An 18263-nucleotide genomic window follows, 5' to 3' on the forward strand; every position below is an offset into this window, starting at 1 on the left:
AGTATCAATAAAGGCTCTATCTATGTGCCAAGAATTAGATTATAAAGTTACAACAAAAAATATCTGTGACTTACCAAGCAACTAAAGTTTAAACTGATTGTGAAGCTGTGAAGCAACAAAACAGTGTAAGAAGAAGGCTGTGCATTGAGTCAACATGAACTAACACGTGACAAATCAGATTTCTACAGCTTTAAAAACATCAGCAATGTACTTATCATCTAACAAAATGGAGTTAACAGCAACTCTCTCATCAAACAGTAAAGTCTTAAACTGAACCTGAGGTCAGGGTTAAAGTAAAGACTCAGAAAAACACAAACCAGAAAAGATAACCCTTTAAATATTAGGCATTAAGAAGAAAAGGAACAAATCCTAAATCAAAGAACAGGTGTGTTATCTACCTTATGTCCCAACATAATCAACATGATAAATTCAACAAAACAAGTCAATCATTTTCCTTTTACATGAGCTGTGAGTTTCTACGTCAACATATTTGTGTTCACAAAGTAACTGTGATTCAATATAAGCTCTGTATCTTTAAGTATCAGGAATTACAATAGAAATGAAAACAATTAAAACATATTGTGTGATGTACCAAGCAAAACTGAAAGTGAAGCACGGAGCTGTTTGAGAAGAAGGCTGTGCATCGAATCAACATGAACTGAAAAATAGAAAATGACGTTTAAAGTCACTTTATGACATCATCATTGATTTTTGAGGGATGTATAGGCTAAAATAGGATGTTAGGTTGCCCCTTAAACTTTGAATATGAACCTGTGTCCCTACTGACAGACCAGCAATCTAACAAGTGTTTGTCATGGCTTCTACTGAACTGGACTCAGGTACGCATAGGCGGACAGACCTCTAACCCAGAAGCCTGGGTAAACAGGCTCAGTGAATTTGGTGCGAAAGGTGTAGAGGTGACGCAGAGTGTTAGATGAGACTCTGTAGAAGGACAGAGTGCCAGCAGGCCAGTCCAGATACACCCCGACTTTGTCGCAGCCATCAGAGGGAAAAGCAGTTTCCCACTGCAAACCATTATGAAGTGCCACCACACCTTGATTAGGTGAAGCGCGGAACTGGCCAACAGCCCACGACATGGTATTTTTTCCAAACTCTAAACTTTCTGCTTTTCTTTCAATTCCCTTGTATGCAACAGCAACATAAACAGATTCTGGGGAGTCAGTGCTCCACTCTACCTCCCAGTAATGGCGGCCAGTTAAGCTCTTTTTGCACAACACCTGAGGTTGTGAATCGAACCTCTCTGGGTGAGCAGGGTATGACTGCTGTTCTCCATATGTTGCCTTCTTGTCTCCCTCAGACAGAGTGAGGGAGCCGTTTGCAGTGTTTGGGTCCAGGGTGAGATCAGTGGCATCTGAAGGAGAGACCAAATTAAATTTAGTCATCCTGAAGGTCAAACAGGTTTCTGGAAGACAGTTATTAGTACAGCATATTTAAGGCCTTAAAATAAAAGCATGAAAAAAAGACTTACACCCGATCAAATCTTCTCTGTCAGTGATGGTCTCCACATGAGGGGAGTCAAGCTTTGTAAAGTCTTCACTGACCAGGATGCCCTCCTTGTAATGATAGATGGTTGCCCCTTTGTATTTCTCATTTGCTATGGTTGCTATGAGAATACGCAACCTGTTGTTGTTCTTCTGTGCTTTGGCAAAGTCACGGAAAGCTTTGGCTTTTTTTCTCATGTTGCTGTAAACCTCTTCTGAGAAGTACCATGACTCTTCATTGGTACTTCCTGATGTAGGTAACTTTAAGTAGGTGGCCATCAGATCCAGGTAGGTATCACCTCTTTCCATGGAGGTGAAAACAAAGCACAGAGCATTCTCTACGCCTGGAGCAAGAACCTCTCTGTCCAGCTCTGACTGATTTGGGACGATCTTTATTCCCTCCATGGTATCTACACAGGATCTGATGACGTTGATTTCTCTCTCTTTGTCATCCAGCCACTTGCTCAGTTTTTCACGACTGAATGGCGACTTGTCTCGGCCTTCAAAGAGTTCTTCTACTGAGCTCTCATCTGCTTTACCATCACGGATGGAGGGAAGTTTCTTCGCCAAGCTCTGTCGGAGGTTAGTTGCAAAGTCACTGCACAATTTTTGGAAATGGCTTAATTCTTCTCGAATGACTGGGAAATTTTCTACCACTCTGTCTTCCAGAGAATCATTGCATCTGATTCCTGTTTTGCTTAAATCTTCCAGAGCATCCTGCACCCTCCCTACTAATGCGTTGCTGATCTCTCTTGACAACTCAGCAGCTTCAGTGTCCAGATTCGTCAGTGGCATCAGCCAGACCATCAGTGGAACAGCATTCTCTCCTTTTTCTCCCAGTAGCTGTGGAAGTTGAACGTACACCTTCACCGCGTCTTCGAATGTCGCAGGGTTGCTTTTAAGAATGAAGTCTCCGAAGAATTTGCAGGAGAATTTGTTGGTCAGGTCTTTTTCTTCATCACTCAGCTTTATTTCAGCTTTTCCCTCAATACTAAATGTGGGGATTTTCTTTATCACAGCCTGCATGTTGCCCTGGACGCTCTGAACCTTGCTGGCTTCTAACTTCTCACTGTCAAACACAAAGAAAGCATTTGCCCCGTACTGGATCCCGGTGACCACATGTGTTGCACCGCTCTTCTTAATGACATCTATCTGTCTGGTGTTCATGGTTATGATGTTAATCAATGACAACTCTTTGAAGTTGGTGGTGGCTTTGTACTGACACGTCACTCTGCTCTGATTCTTGAATTTCTTCTCATCATTCAGATACTTGGCAGATCCTCCGACTTTAATCAGTCCACTGCAGAAACTGAGCTTCAGAGAAGCGCTAACATCCAGCAGAGAGGACTTGTTGTGAATGGAGTCAGATGCAGAAATATTAAATGCACTGCTTTGGTTGGAATTTTCAACTGTGTTCTCTTGTAGAGTTTTCTCATCCCACAATGTCATACCTGTAGAAAGTGGAAAATATCAGTCATCCGTTAAAATCAGAAAAATACTTCCCCTCCACATACATACATTTTAAAGGAATACTTCACCCACAAAATGAACATTTGTAAATCACTTAGTTGTGCTGTGTGACCTTGAATTTGTGAAGAAAACTTAGTTTTTCTCACAAGCCTCCACAGAAAACAGCAAACATTGATTTGTTGATTGATTGAGGGAACATATGTAACATCAACAAAACTAATATCAAAACATCCGTTTACAAACTGTCCCACAACTCGTGCAGAATAATCCCAACCTCACTTATCCAGTCGTGTGCTCAGGACTGGATAAACACTACAAAGAAAACCTTGGTTTTAGAGTCAGGCTTTGAAGAGAGCACAGATCAGCTCAGTTTTTTCTTGTTTGTTCAGTCCCAAGCATAAAACTGGATAAATTAAATCTGGGTTATACTGTATGAGCTGTGTGAGATTGTGTAAATGGATGTCTTAAATTAGTTCAGCTTTTGTTCAACATTGATCCAAATTAACTAATAAATCACTACGTTCACTGTTTTCGATGGAGGCATGTGAGAAAAACAAGGTTTTCTTCATGAATTCAAGGTCACACAGTGTGACTAACTGATTTACAAATGATTGTTGTGTAGTGTAAGTATTCCCTTAAAGTATGTAAAATAAATACTCTCCTATGATTAATATTTTGTCGAACATGGTTTTCTCCAATAAAAACTGCAAAAAAAAAAAAAAACTCTGAAAAGGGGGGCTCTGTTTCCTCTTCCTTATTGAGAAATTCTGGATCTGGCCTCCGCCCTGCCCACCACTGCTGCTTGCACTCGGTTGACTGGTCAATGAGTTTCTTGAGAAATGTTTTGGCAAATACCCATGATGCCATCCAGCCAGAAGGGGGCGCTATAATAAAAGCTGAAATTTTTCATTTTGCAATGGCCACGCCCCTCACAACCTACACAGACGACTCAATTTTTTTTTTTTATTGCAAGATGATATGTGAACTGATACCACATGAATATCCTGTCTTCCAAAGATCAACTGATAAATGGAACTACAAAGCATCTCCCAATTCTTTTTATATTGAGTACGAATGTTAAAGAGGTTAACATTATGTTTGTGCTTCATGAAATGATTTCAAAGTTCCTGTAAGCAGAGCTGTGACAGGTAAATATATAGTCTAAGTCAAGACTGACCTGGGATCAGTGCATCTTTGCGAGCATCATAGAGCATTCCTAGGCGAAAGGGTCGACCCAGAGAAGCAACTGTCATGTCTGAAGCCATTTCTCCAACCTGTAGGGAAAAGTAACCACACAACACTCAGTACTTAATTTACACCCTTCTGTCATATGTGTTGAGAGTTTATAACACGGAGTCAACTGTCCTCCAGAGAGGACGACAAAGATCAGAGACAGAAAGAATGACAGTCTGAGAGAGAGGGGGAGAAAGAGGGTGGGAGGAAGAGAGGGGAAGAGAAAGAATGGGAGGGAGGAAGAGGGGGGAGAGAAAGAGGGTGGGAGGAAGAGAGGGTGAGAGAAAGAGGGTGGGTTATTTTTTTAGCCAAGTTTATACAGTAATTTCTGTCAGTGTTTTCTCAGTGATGCTGCTGTCAGCTGATAGTGCTGCTGTTAGTAAGTGCACTAAAACACTGAGGGACGAATTCACAAAGAATGAACTGCAGCCGCTGATAGCACCTTGAATTGCACTTCACTTGCACCCGCAGTTTGCTCCGTCTTAACGTCCTATTCACAAAGGATTTTGCGCTAATGATATACCTGCGTAAACACGCCCACAAAGTTTGGCAGCTGAGTGCAGTTTGCCCCTGATTGCAATTAGCCACATGGCATGGCATGGTAAGTGTTTGGCAAAGTACTGAGTACTGTATACCCTCATGTAGTGATGTCTGCTGGTGAGTCAGTCTAACAGTGTCGGATGGGTTGAGGCTGTGGATTTGACCCAGTCTGACCACTCTATCACTATTCCCTCTCGCTTGTAGCTGTTTTTTCGTTATCTTTTGAATTCAATATGAATTATGGAACCGTTTTGTTCACGTTTGTTTCCCCCGTTTCATAAAATAAATTATTGAAAGTTGCTTTTGAAGTGCGTGACAGAAGTGCATTTTGAGAACGACCGCAGATTGTCACCTGTTCAACGCATCAATATCTTCGGATGCCATTAAAGTAATAATGATTATAATAATAATGTCAAAATATTATTTACAGACTGATTTAACAGACGATCACTGCTGCCACGATCACTGGAAAGTGTGGGCGAGAGGCTTCCACAGAGGAGCGCCCAGTTTGCACCAGCTTTCTAAAGACGTTATTTACTTCACTCAAACTGCGTGTGGCTGTTAGCGCTGGTGTTAGTGAATTAGACGTTGTTTATCAATGAGGCTCATTTGCATAGAAAGGGGCAATTTTCGCGCCAAATATATGCATATTACCTCATTTAAATACGTGCAAATAACACCGGAGCACCGAGACGCAATCTGCTTGGCAGCGCAGTTAGTGGAGCATTTCACCCTCTGCGCGTGCTTTGTGAATTAGACCGTATCTGTTTGCTCCATTTTTACCGGTTTAGTGGCCGCAAAAGCCACGCAATCCTTTTGTGAATTCGGCCCTAAGTGTTTTTTTAATTTAGTCAATTACAAGAACATTCAATAAATGTTAACATTTAGGTTAAACAGTATTGTGTCATTTGTTATCATATTCAGTCCTAGATCCAAAAGCACAATTCAGGAGGCAGAGAGCAGGTGAAGTCTCGGCTTGAGGCGAGGGACAGGAGACCCATAATGACAAAATATAGTATTTTATCAGATGGGGGAGAAGAAAGTGATATCGGCCTTATATTGGCCATCGGCCACCCTGCTCTCTCAATATCGGTATCGGCATAATCTGCCTAAAGGCCATATCGGTTGACCTCTAATTTAAATTGCGCGATTAATGGAGGTTCTTTAGCTATTTCGCTAACAAGTTGGGCAAAATATGCAAAGAATACAATAAAGATTTGTAGAAAGAGAGAGGATTAAAAGATTCGACTTCATTCCTTTAACATATTCAATGTTGAGTTTCATTACATACAGTTCTATTAAGGGGGGGGTGTCCAAGCAATTTGACATATTTGAGCATTTTATAAAAAAGAAACACTATAGTTACTTTTCCAGGTAATTAGTTACTTTTATATTGCAGTAACTCAGTTACTAACTCAGTTACTTTTTGGGGAAAGTAAGTAGTAACTATAACTAATTACTTTTTTAAAGTAACATTCCCAACACTGCCTTTGACCAACACATCAAATACTTTTTACATAATTCCTTTTCCACTGCTGCTCCCACCTTCTGGAACTCACTCCCTAAACACATCAGAGACTCCTCCTCACTGCACCTTCAAGAAAACCCTCACAACACACTGTTTAAAACTACTTACAACCTCTGAATTCAGTGTACTTTCCCCGCCCTTTCTGGACTATTTGCCGCACAAAAGGGCTCCCCCACCCCGGGTTCGAATGAGGAACCCTCTTGCTGTGAGGTGACAATGCTAACCACTGCACCACAGTTCAGTAAAAGTCTAAATACACATCTGTCTTTGTCTCCCTCTGTCTCTGCCCCCCAGTTTGTCCTCACCTGGTCAAGTTGTGCAGATCAGCTGAGTTGTGTGAGAGTCTTGTTGACTTGCAGCTGGAGCTTCCAGTCCGATGATCTGTGATGTTGAAAGGTGATATACTGTCAGATACCCTCTTCTATTGACTCCTCCCATGACACGTCTCAACACGCCTGACAACAACCATTTGTCAGTGTGACAGGGCCCTGACCTGAGGCCAGTAGAACAGGGAGATAATGAGACAGGCAACAGGCAGAGTGCTTCCTTAACTCGCGTCTGACAGACTTTATGGGACACATATTTAACTATTCTGAGACTGCAACCCAGGCATCCCAAAACAACACAACATTCATTAAAATAAAAATGTGAATCCGCATAATCCATGTGTTTTATAATTCCTTACATACAAAGGTCTCCTCCGAGAACCGTCACCTTATCGTGGTGGAGGAGTTTGAGTGCCCTAATGACCCTAGGAGCTATGCTGTCGGGGGCATTTTGCCCCTGGTAGGGTCTCCCATGGCAGATTGGTTCTGGGCGAAGGGTCAGATGAAGAACGGTTCAAAAGACCCTTCATGATGGTTATGAGCAAGGATACGTGTACCCGGCCCGGAGGGTTACCGGGGCCCCACCCTGGAGCCAGGCCTGGGGTTGGGGTCCGTGGGCGAGCGCCTGGTGGTCGGGCCTTCACCCATGGGGTCCGGCCGGGCCCAGCCCGAACCGGCTACATGGGTTCGTCCCCCTGCAGGCCCACCACCCGTAGAGGGATCCAGAAGGGTTCGGTGCAATGTGGATTGGGCAGCAGACCAAGGCGGGGGCCTTGGTGGTCCGATCCTCGGTTACAGAAGTTGGCTCTTGGGACATGGAATGTCACCTCTCTGGCGGGGAAGGAGCTGGAGCTTGTGGAAGAGGCTGAGTGCTACCGGCTAGATATAGTCGGCCTCACCTCGACACATAGTTCCGGCTCTGGAACCCTAGTCCTTGAGAGGGGTTGGACTCTCTCCTTCGCTGGAGTTGCTCCGGGTGAGAGGCGGAGGGCCGGGGTGGGCTTTCTGATAGCCCCAGACTCTCTGCCTGTACGCTGGGGTTTACCCCAGTAGACGAAAAGGGTTGCTTCCCTGCGCCTTCGGGTCGGGAACGGGTCCTGACTGTTGTCTGTGCTTATGCACTGAACAACAGTTCAGAGTACCCACCCTTTTTGGAGTCCCTGGGACGGGTGCTGGACAGTGCCCCAACCGGGGACTCCATTGTTCTGCTGGGGGACTTCAACGCTCACGTGGGCAATGACAGCGGGACCTGGAGGGGCGTGATTGGGAGGAACGGCCTGCCCGATCTGAACCCGAGTGGTGTTCAGTTATTGGACTTCTGTGCGGGTCGCAGTTTGGCCATAACTAACACCATGTTCAAACATAAGGCGGTGCACGTGGCACCAGGACAGAGGTCGCAGGTCAATGATCGACTTTGTAGTCGTAGCATTTGAGCTGCGGCCCGATGTTCTGGACACTCGGGTGAAGAGAGGAGCAGAGCTGTCAACTGATCACCACCTGGTGGTGAGTTGGATCAGATGGTGGGGGAAGACGCCGCGCTGACCTGGCAGGCCCAAACAAACAGTGAGGGTCTGCTGGGAACGCCTGGCGGAAGAACCTGTCCAGATGATCTTCAACTCCCACCTCCGGGAGAGCTTCGACCGCGTCCCGAGGGTGGAGGGGGACATTGAGTCCGAATTGGGCCTTGTTCCGCTCTGCCATTGTTGAGGCGGCGGTCGTGAGCTGTGGCCGCAAGACCGCTGGGGCCAGTCGCGGCGGTAATCGTCAGGCTGAAGAAGGAGGCCTACAGGGCATGGTTGGTCTGTGAGTCTCCGGAAGCAGCTGACGGGTACCGCGGCTGCGAGAGCGCGCGGCAGTCGAGGAGGCAAAACTCGGGCGTGGGAGGAGTTCGGTGAGGCCATGGAGGAAGACTAGCGATCGGCTCCAAAGAGGTTCTGGCAAACCGTCCGCGCCTCAGGGGAAGGCGGCAACTTGCTCACACTGTTTACAGTGGGGGCGGGGAGCTGCTGACGTCAACTGGGGACATTGTCGGGCGGTGGAAGGAATACTTTGAGGAGCTCCTCAATCCCACCAACACGTATTCCAGTGAGGAAACAGAGATGGGGGTCTCAGGGGCGGGTCGTCCAATTTCTGGGGCAGAAGTCGCCGAGGTGGTGAAACAACTCCGAGGCGGCGGAGCCCGGGGGTGGATGAGATTCGTCTCAGATATCTCAAGGCTCTGGATGTTGTAGGGCTGTCTTGGCTGACACGCCTCTGCAGCATTGCGTGGACATCGGGGGCAGTGCCTCTGGAGTGGCAGACCGGGGTGGTGGTCCCCATTTTCAAGAAAGGGGACCAGAGGGTGTGTTCCAACTACAGGGGGATCACACTCCTCAGCCTACCCGGTAAGGTCTACTCCAGGGTGCTGGAGAAGAGGGTCCAGTCGATAGTTGAACCTCGGATCGAGGAGGAGCAATGTGGTTTTCGTCCCGGATGCGGAACCGTGGACCAGCTCTTTACCCTCGCCAGGGTGCTGGAGGGGGCATGGGAGTTCGCCCAACCAGTCCACATGTGTTTTGTGGATTTGGAGAAGGCTTACGACCGTGTCCCCAGGGGCATCCTGTGGGGGGTGCTCCGGGAGTATGGGGTGGGTGGCCCCTTGCTAAGGGCCATCCAGTCCCTGTACCGAAGGAGCATGAGTCTTACTGGCTGGCAGTAAGTCGGACCTGTTCCCGGTGAGGGTTGGACTCCGCCAGGGCTGCCCTTTGTCACCGGTTCTGTTCATAACTTTTATGGACAGAATTTCTAGGCGCAGCCGAGTGGTGGAGGGTGTCAGGTTCGGTGATGGGAGAATCTTGTCCCTGCTTTTTGCGGATGACATGGTCCTCCTAGCTCCATCGAACAGTGACCTCCAGGTCACTGGGGCGGTTCGCAGCCGAGTGTGAAGCGGCTGGGATGAGAATCAGCACCTCCAAGTCCGAGGCCATGGTCCTCAGCCGGAAAAGGGTGGATTGCCCACTCCAGGTCAGGGGGGAGGTCCTTCCTCAGGTGGAGGAGTTTAAGTATCTTGGGATCTTGTTCACGAGTGAGGGTAGGATGGAGCGGAGATTGACAGGCGGATTGGGCAGCGTCAGCAGTGATGCGGGCGCTTAACCGGTCCGTTGTGGTGAAAAGGGAGCTTAGCCAGAAAGCGAAGCTCTCGATTTACCGGTCGATCTTCGTTCCAACCCTCACCTATGGTCACGAGCTCTGGGTAGTGTCCGAAAGAATGAGATCGCGAATACAAGCGGTTGTGAGTTTCCTCCGCAGGGTGGCTGGGCTCAGCCTTTGGGATAGGGTGAGGAGCTCAGACATTCGGGAGGGACTCGGAGTAGAGCCGCTGCTCCTCCACATCGAGAGGAGCCAGTTGAGGTGGTTCGGGCATCTGGTAAGGATGCCTTCCGGACGCCTCCCTTGGGAGGTGTTTCGGGCATGTCCAACCGGGAGGAGACCTCGGGGCCGCCCCAGGACACGCTGGAGGGACTACATCACCCGGCTGGCCTGGGAACGCCTCGGGGTTCCTGCGGAAGAGCTGATGGAAGTGGCTGGGGAGAGGACTGTCTAGGCTTCCTTGCTGAGGCTGCTGCCCCCGCGACCCGGACCCGGATAAGCGGAGGACGACGAGACGAGACAAAGGAAAAGAAAATACATCCTTCAACAAACTTGCTGTCTACAGCCTGAACTACTGAACCACTGGGTACAAACAGGTCCGTGTCTGTGAAAACATGGACGCCTCAACCTGCAACACAGAAGATCTATACGATCAGCACAGTTTAAAGATTAGAATCACCAATTCAGTATCTGACCAAATGTCTCCCCTTCTGTTCCTGAGATATGACGTTAAAACATGATGATGTCACAGTCAAGCTGACCTTTGACCTTTTGGATATAAGATGTTGTCACTTATCACATCCTGTTAGACATTTAAAAACAATCAAAAGTATGATTTTTCATTGTTTAAAGCCACACTCAACCAAATGGTTGAACTGTGTTATGGCAAAGGTTGTGATGCGAAGATAATAAATTTACTTGTTTTTTTTTACAAAATATTAAAAAAGGAAGGTCACGCTTTAGATTACGGCCCGCAATTTACACCATAACTATCGGGTAGTTAGGGTGTAACCTGTTGTACTAACGGTGTACCTGTGTAGTGCGTACCAATACATATATGTAGGTACAGGGGAACAAGATGTTAAGTTATGGAGTAAGGGGCTAACAATTCATGAATTTACAGAGAATTTATGTTATAGGTTTTTAATTACTTTATAGGTGAGCTTGCGTGTTGAGGAGCTGTGTATTCAGACGCCAACAGTATCCATGACAACATACTGTCACCTGGACCTTTGTTCTGAAGTGAACGCACAGATGCACCCTGTAGTTGTATAGGCTACCCGCTGAAAATATAAAGGAACAATGTAGATTGACTGTTTGTTTGTAATTTTTGAAATAAAATCACATCTGATTTATTACTTGCTGCAGAATCCTTCCCTCCATCTTCCCTCTGATTTTTCAGTTTTATTGTCATACTGTACCCTGTAATAATAGAGTAAGTACCCTGTAATTAAAAATACCTACTGTATAAGTTCTCTGTAAATTCCCCCCAAACATCCATATTATTGATCAGCAGGTCGCACATACCCTGTTATAATAGAATAGATACCCAGTAGTTAAAAAAAAAAAAACCTATAACATAAATTCTCTGTAAATTCATGAATTGTTAGCCCCTTACTCCATAACTTAACATCTTGTTCCCCTGTACCTACATATATGTATTGGTACGCACTACACAGGTACACCGTTAGTACAACAGGTTACACCCTAACTACCCGATCGTTACGGTGTAAATTGCGGGCTGTAATCTAGGAATATTTCATATTGTTCATACCACATATTTCATGTTATTCCACTATATATTTGATGAAAAAAAAAATCAGTATGATTTTTGACCATTTCTGAGATTTCTGACACTCCTACATACAGGTTCCTGGGTTCATCTGCAGGGGGAGCAGAAACTTGAAGTGTTTCCAGTATTTTTATAGTTTCTAACTGCTGAAAGATGTCTTGCCGCAGGAGTTGGATGTGCATTTGGACATTGTACAAGGACACTAATAGTTAAAGTTTTGAAAGTACATTTTTTTCTGTTCCTGCAGTGAGAGTGATGGCAAAAACAAAGTACATCTGAACCCAAATCCATATACTAAAAAAATAATGTGCAATAACCCTCACCACCCCCACTTACTATGTGCAATAATGATGCTACCCACGTGTGTATGGTTACACTGTGAATTCTTGCTGCTAAGTATACTGTAATGTATAATGTGCAATTTGTCTTAATCCCAATTTTTAAATTTGTATATTTTTATAACTATTTATTATGCTGCTTCTCTCTCTCTCTCTCTCTCTCTCTCTCTCAATTTTCAATTTTCAATTTCAATAAGCTTTATTGGCATGACTGTAGATTAACAATATTGCCAAAGACATTAAAAATCTACAAATAAAGTACAATAATAAAAGTAAGTCAGAAAACTATAAAAAAAAAGATTAAATACATGATATATAATACAAAATACACCAATCTACAATACAATACGCCAATATATAATATCGAAAAAAAAATGAATAAAGAAAAATGTAGATTGTGAGTTACGAGGACTGTAAATATAGACAGTTGTGTCGGGTGTTGTGATGGTTGTCCCTTAGGCTGTAGCATAACCTGACATATGTTGCTGCTGCTAAGCTGCTGACTCTGTTCTCTCCAAGGATGTGTTGCATTTTAGTTTGATCAGGCAGAGAATCAAAGTCAGTGACTTTATGTTTTATTTTTGAGACGAAGTCGGCTCTGATGTGTTCATACTTGCTGCAGTGCAACAGGAAGTGTGTCTCTGTCTCCACTTGTCTGTGTGGACAGAGCTCACACAACCTGTCCTCTCTGGGCAGCCAGGTCTGCCTGTGTCTGCCCGTCTCTATGGCCAAGCTGTGGTCACTGAGTCTGTACATGGTCAAAGTCTTCCTCAGTTTCTCATCAGTCACGGTGCTCAGATATTCTGCCACCGTGTACTGTCTATTTAGAGCCAAATAACACTGAAGTTTGCTTTGCGTTTTTGTGGTCGATGTCCAATAGTTAATGTAATGTTCTTTTTGTTTCTCTATAATTTGGTGGGTCCAGATTGTGTGAGGGCTGTGCTAGTCAGGACTAGCTGGCTGAGGGGGCTCTTCTCCATGTTCTCCTCTTGCCATTGCAGAGCTTTGTAGTGGTAGGAGTTGGGGTCACTTGTTTTAAAGTGTGTTATGTTCCAACTTGTCTAGGAAGTTCAGGAGTAACCGTAATAATTAAATAAACAATACATACTAGAGAGGGAAAAATGAAGCGCTGGTAGGATTTACATAAGCCAAATATTTTATTAACTAAACAAAAATGTAAACACGAACACAAAACAATCCTCCAAAAACTGAGGATGATAAGAACTAACTATAAACTGAAAACAGTCCACTCAAAAGGAGGGACGACAATGCACAATCAATACAACTCAGAAAACACCGGATCTTAGACACTAAACGGAAAATCACTACACACTGCACTTGCACTGGTATTACACTAACACACTGCGAGGAGGTACACTAAAACACGTGGTGGTGAGACGGTTCCCAGGAGCACTAGCGGTCCACTGACAGCCGGCGGCCTCGGTCCACTCTCCCTTTATCCTCCACCTGATTGGCACCAGCTGCGAGGCACCATTCAGGGAACACACCTGCAACACGCACCTGTAACAAACACAAAGACACCCACACACACACACACATACACACACACACACCAAACTCTACGGCACGTAACAGGTGTTTATAAAATTTGATGGCTCTTTTTTGAATTCTAATTAAAAGGGGGAATTGGCCTAGCTCAGCTCGGCACCCGTTGTTGGGGGTGTTCCTGTGCACTCTGAGGATGCTCTTGCAAATCTCTGTACGCAGGATTTCGATGGGGTGTTTGTCTCATTTTTCAAAATCTTGATTTGCAAGAGGGCCCCACACCTCACTACCATATAGAATAATTGGTTCAATTATAGATTTGAATATTTTGAGCCAGATTCTAATGGGTATATTAATGTTTGAAGATTTCTTCATAGCATAGAAAGCCCTTCTTCCCTTCTCTCTGAGATCATCAACAGCCAGGTTAAAGTTTCCCGTGGACGTGATGTGTAGTCCTAAGTATGTGTAGTCGTGTGTGTGCCCTACCTCATGAGAGCCCAGGAAAAACCTGGTTTGGTTTCCCTGACCCCTGGGTTGTTTCTGGAATATCATAATTTTGGTTTTGTCCAGATTAACTGTCAGGGCCCAGGTCTGACAGAAGGTTTGCAGGTGATCCAGTTGCTGTTGTAGTGCTTCATTTGATGGAGCCAGCAATATGAGATCATCTGCAAAAAGTAGGCATTTAACCTGTGTGTCAGACAGAGTGAGACCAGGGATGTCAGATAGTTCTAGTGATTTGGCCAATTCATCGATATAAATGTTGAAGAGGGTGGGACTGAGACTGCAGCCCTGTTTTACTCCTCTACTCTGGGGGAAGAAATCTGTTTCCATGTTGTTAATTTTAACAGCACATTTCATATGACTGTACATGGTTTTGATGAGTGATGTTTCAATTATCAAGTGAAAGTTATTTTTTTGTTGTTGTTTGTTTTGTTTTTGTCAAATGAATCACTTAAAGGGAGAGTGGCCACTGGAATTTTGTTTTTGATTGATGAGGGATGGCGCAGTCCTGTTAGACTTAAACAATGGGTATTTTAGCAGCGTGTGTGTGTGAGAGTGTGGATGTATGAGACTGTCTTTGTGGATGTTCTTTGGTAAAATGTGTTTGGGGATTGTATGTGGGTGTGAAAGAATGATTGATGCTGTTAGTGGTTGTATGTTTGTTTTATGTAGCTCAAAGGTTGGCTCTGAAATGACAATGACTGATTTATGTTTATTAAAGGAAGAATATTGAAAATATATGATGCAAAGTAACTGGACATTACCGAGGAAAGGATTAAGGATGGCTCATTTAAACATCTGCAGTGTAAGGAACAAAATACAGGATATCTCAGAAATTATTTTAGAGCTGGATTTGCACATAATGGCAATTTCAGAAACGCATCTGGATCCCACAATAAACAATGCTTTACTAAATATCAATGGATGCAATATTTACAGATTTGACAGGAATATAAATGGGGGAGGAGTCGCAATGTATGTTCAGAGTCACATTCCAGTGAAGGTGAGAGAGGATTTAAGGATAGTTGGAGTGGAAGTAATTTGGTTACAGATTCAATTACCTCATCTAAAATCACTATTAATCGGGTGTTGCTATAGACCACCAAATGCTAATGTAATGTATCTTGATTTAATATGTGATATGCTGGATAGGGTATGTGATTTAAATAATGAAGTGTACTTCCTGGGTGACTTGAATATTGATTGGAGGATAAAATCCTGTGCACTTAGATCTAAGCTGCTTTCCTGTGCAAACACGTGTAATTTGACACAAGTAATTAGGAATCCAACCAGAATCTGCTACAGGGCTGATGGTTTGAAATCATCTACTTGCACTGACTTAATTTTCACAAGTGCTGCTGAATTGTGTTCAAATGCAATATCGATTCCTGTAGGTTGCAGTGACCACAATTTAGTGGCAATAGGAAGAAAGACTAAAGTACTGAAAGCAGGTCAAAAAATTATTTTAAAGGGGATGTATCGATATTTTGATGATAGTTTGTATTATAGTGATGTAAGTAGAGTTGATTGGTCTACAGTCTTTCAGGAGCAAGATTCTAATAGGGCCTTAAATGTGTTTAATGAATTGATAATGTCAATTATTGATAGACATGCACCAATAAGGAAGCTCACAGTGAGAAATGTTAAAGCTCCATAGTTGGATAATGAACTTAGAGATAATATGGCAGAAAGAAATCGAGCCAAGGCTGAAGCAATCAGATCAGGGGATGCACTACAGTGGGATATTTATCGTAGTTTAAGAAATCGGGTAACAAAATTGAATAAGACAAAGAAGCGAATGTATTATCAAAATAAAATTGTCTGTGCAAAATTAGATAGTAAAAAAATCTGGAGTACACTTAACGAATTAATGGGCAGAAAAGGAAGATCAACACCACAATTCTCAGGAGTAGATGGACAGTTTTTTACTAAGCCAAGTGATATTGCTAATTATTTCAGTAGTTATTTTAGTAATAAAATTCGGAACATGCGTGATGATTTACAATCTAGTGATGAAGATGATGGATTTTCTAATAAACTGATTAAAGATAAAATAATGCATAATAAATTGTGTAAGTTTACTTTTGAAAGCATCGATGCTGAGAAAATATTGAAATTACTCCAAGCAAGTAAAGTAAAACCTTCAGGTGTTGACAACCTTGATGTGAAGTTATTGAAACCTGTAGCTGATCTGATTGCTCTGCCTGTTGCTTATATCATTAATTTGAGTTTAAAAACATGTGTTTGTCCTTCTGAATGGAAAGTAGCCAAGATTTTACCATTACCAAAAAATAGTAGAGAATCATTTTCGGGCAAGAATAGTAGACCAATTAGTTTATTACCTGCCCTCAGTAAAATAATGGAGCGAATAATATATGATCAAATTCAAAGTTATTTTTGTAAAAATGAGTTGAATACAGCATATCAACATGCATACAAAAAAAGGACACTCCACGGCTACAGCACTCGCTCAGATGACAGATGACTGGATGAAGGAAATTGATGATAAAAAAAATTGTTGGTTCTGTATTACTAGATCTGAGCGCAGCATTTGATGTTCTTGATCACCATGTGTTATTGAATAAGCTGCGTTGTTATGGTTTTGAGCCATCTGCTGTCGCGTGGGTTAAAAGTTATTTGACTGATAGGAAATGTACTCTATACTATAATGGTAGTTATTCTGAGCTGAGAGCTGTGAGTTGTGGGGTGCCGCAAGGAAGTTCTTTAGGGCCGCTTTTGTTTTCAATATTCTTCATGATTTTTCTCTGATTTTGAATCATGCCACTGTTGCAATGTATGCTGATGATTTGACAATTTACACATCAGCATGTACAACTGATGAATTGACTACGATTTTAAATAAGGACGTAGAGTTAACAGAAAAATGGATGATAAGAAATAAACTGGTCCTAAATAGGGGGAAAACCAAATGTATAGTTTTAGGTTCGAAACATTCATTAAGAGAAGCACCTAAGCTTCACATATCCATGAGTGATACAGAGATAGAACAAGTAACCGAGGTACATTTATTAGGAATTACTGTAGATAGTCTAATGTCCTGGAACAACCAAGTAGATCAAATAGTGCAAAGAATGGGTAGAGGTATGGCGGTGATTAAACACTGCAGAAAATTTATGTCTAATCGTTTATTGAAGCAAGTGGTGCAGGCACTGGTGTTGTCACACTTAGACTATTGTTCTGTAATTTGGTCTAGTACATCAGGAAGTAATTTGAATAGGTTACAGGTAGCCCAAAATAAAGCGGCTCGTTTAGTCCTTCAATGTCCATACCAAACGAATGTAAGTACAATGAATGATCGTTTAGCTTGGTTAAGTGTAAAATGCAGGGTGCAATATTCACTAATATGTCTTATCAAAAACATAATAACAACAAAAACACCAGAAATATTGTACAGGACTTTAGCATTTTTTTCAGACACACACTATCATTTCACTCGACAGTCGTCTGAGGGTCGGTTTTTGTGACTCCTATGTAGAACTAATTTAAAACAGAAAACAATGCATTACAGAGCAATGGTGGTATGGAATGAATTACCATTTTTTCTGCTCTCAGAAAATAATGTTATGAGTTTTAAGAAAAAACTTAAACTATTTTTATTTACCCAGCAGGTATGACAGAATATTTTTACTGTTTATATGTTGGACTTTATATATCTGGTTGGAAGGTGTAAAACTGAGCTATTTGCTTCCTTTTATTATTATGGTAACTCAGAAAAGGCAATGTCAAGTGATCCTAAAAATGAATTTAAAATGAATTGTCAGCATGTAGAGCTACAGTATTATTGGATTAGGTTTGAGCAGGTGTCTTGTGTCGTGTTTGTTTGTGAGTTTGAATGTAAATGTATTTTATGTTAGCTACATTTTTGGTTGATCAACTTGGTGAGACCCCAGGAAGAGTAGCTGCTGTTAAGTTCCAGCAGCTAATGGGGATCTAATAAATAAATAAATAAATAAATAAATAAATAAATAAATAGACCTTCCCCCCTACACCCTTCTCAATTAATTTTAAGAACAGTCCATCATGCCAAATTGAGTCGAAAGCTTTTTTGAAGTCTACAAAACAAGAGAAGATTTTCCTCTTGTTTTGGTGGACGTCTTTATTAATGAGGGTGTGAAGGGTGTAGATATGGTCTGTTGTTCTATGTTTGGGTGTGAATCCTATCTGGCTCTTGCTCAGGACATCATGTTCTCTGAGGAAGTCTTGCAGTCGGCTGTTTAGGATGCTGCAGAACAACTTCCCCAGGTTGCTGCTGACACAGATGCCTCGGTAATTGTTTGGGTCGAATTTGTTTCCACTTTTAAAGATTGGTGTGATGATTCCTTCACTCCAGAGGTCAGGGAAATGTCCGACACCCAGAATAAGGTTAAATAATTTTAA

The 18263-nt window shown here is 43.0% G+C and overlaps 1 protein-coding gene across 1 annotated transcript; it reads right to left on the bottom strand.

The window, feature by feature from the left end:
• Positions 1-710: 710 nt before the first annotated feature.
• On the bottom strand, positions 711-6645 carry LOC125880643 (neoverrucotoxin subunit beta-like). The gene is made up of 4 exons (XM_049563298.1): positions 6579-6645; positions 4150-4246; positions 1490-2953; positions 711-1372 (listed from the first exon to the last, which is right to left on the bottom strand). Exons 2-4 carry the CDS (start codon positions 4235-4237, stop codon positions 822-824), a joined length of 2103 nt encoding a protein of 700 aa, XP_049419255.1. The 5' UTR covers positions 4238-4246; positions 6579-6645; the 3' UTR covers positions 711-821.
• Positions 6646-18263: the final 11618 nt, after the last annotated feature.

This window comes from Epinephelus fuscoguttatus, linkage group LG20, assembly GCF_011397635.1.
Source record: "Epinephelus fuscoguttatus linkage group LG20, E.fuscoguttatus.final_Chr_v1".
Taxonomy (NCBI): domain Eukaryota; kingdom Metazoa; phylum Chordata; class Actinopteri; order Perciformes; family Serranidae; genus Epinephelus; species Epinephelus fuscoguttatus.

Coding starts and splice junctions, on each gene's coding strand:
- LOC125880643 (XM_049563298.1), bottom strand. CDS start 4,237: ATGGCTTCAGACATGACAGTTGCTTCTCTGGGTCGACCCTTTCGCCTA. Junction 2,954..4,149: donor CAAAGATGCACTGATCCCAG/GTCAGTCTTGAC, acceptor CACTTTCTACAG/GTATGACATTGTGGGATGAG. Junction 1,373..1,489: donor CAGAGAAGATTTGATCGGGT/GTAAGTCTTTTT, acceptor TCTCTCCTTCAG/ATGCCACTGATCTCACCCTG.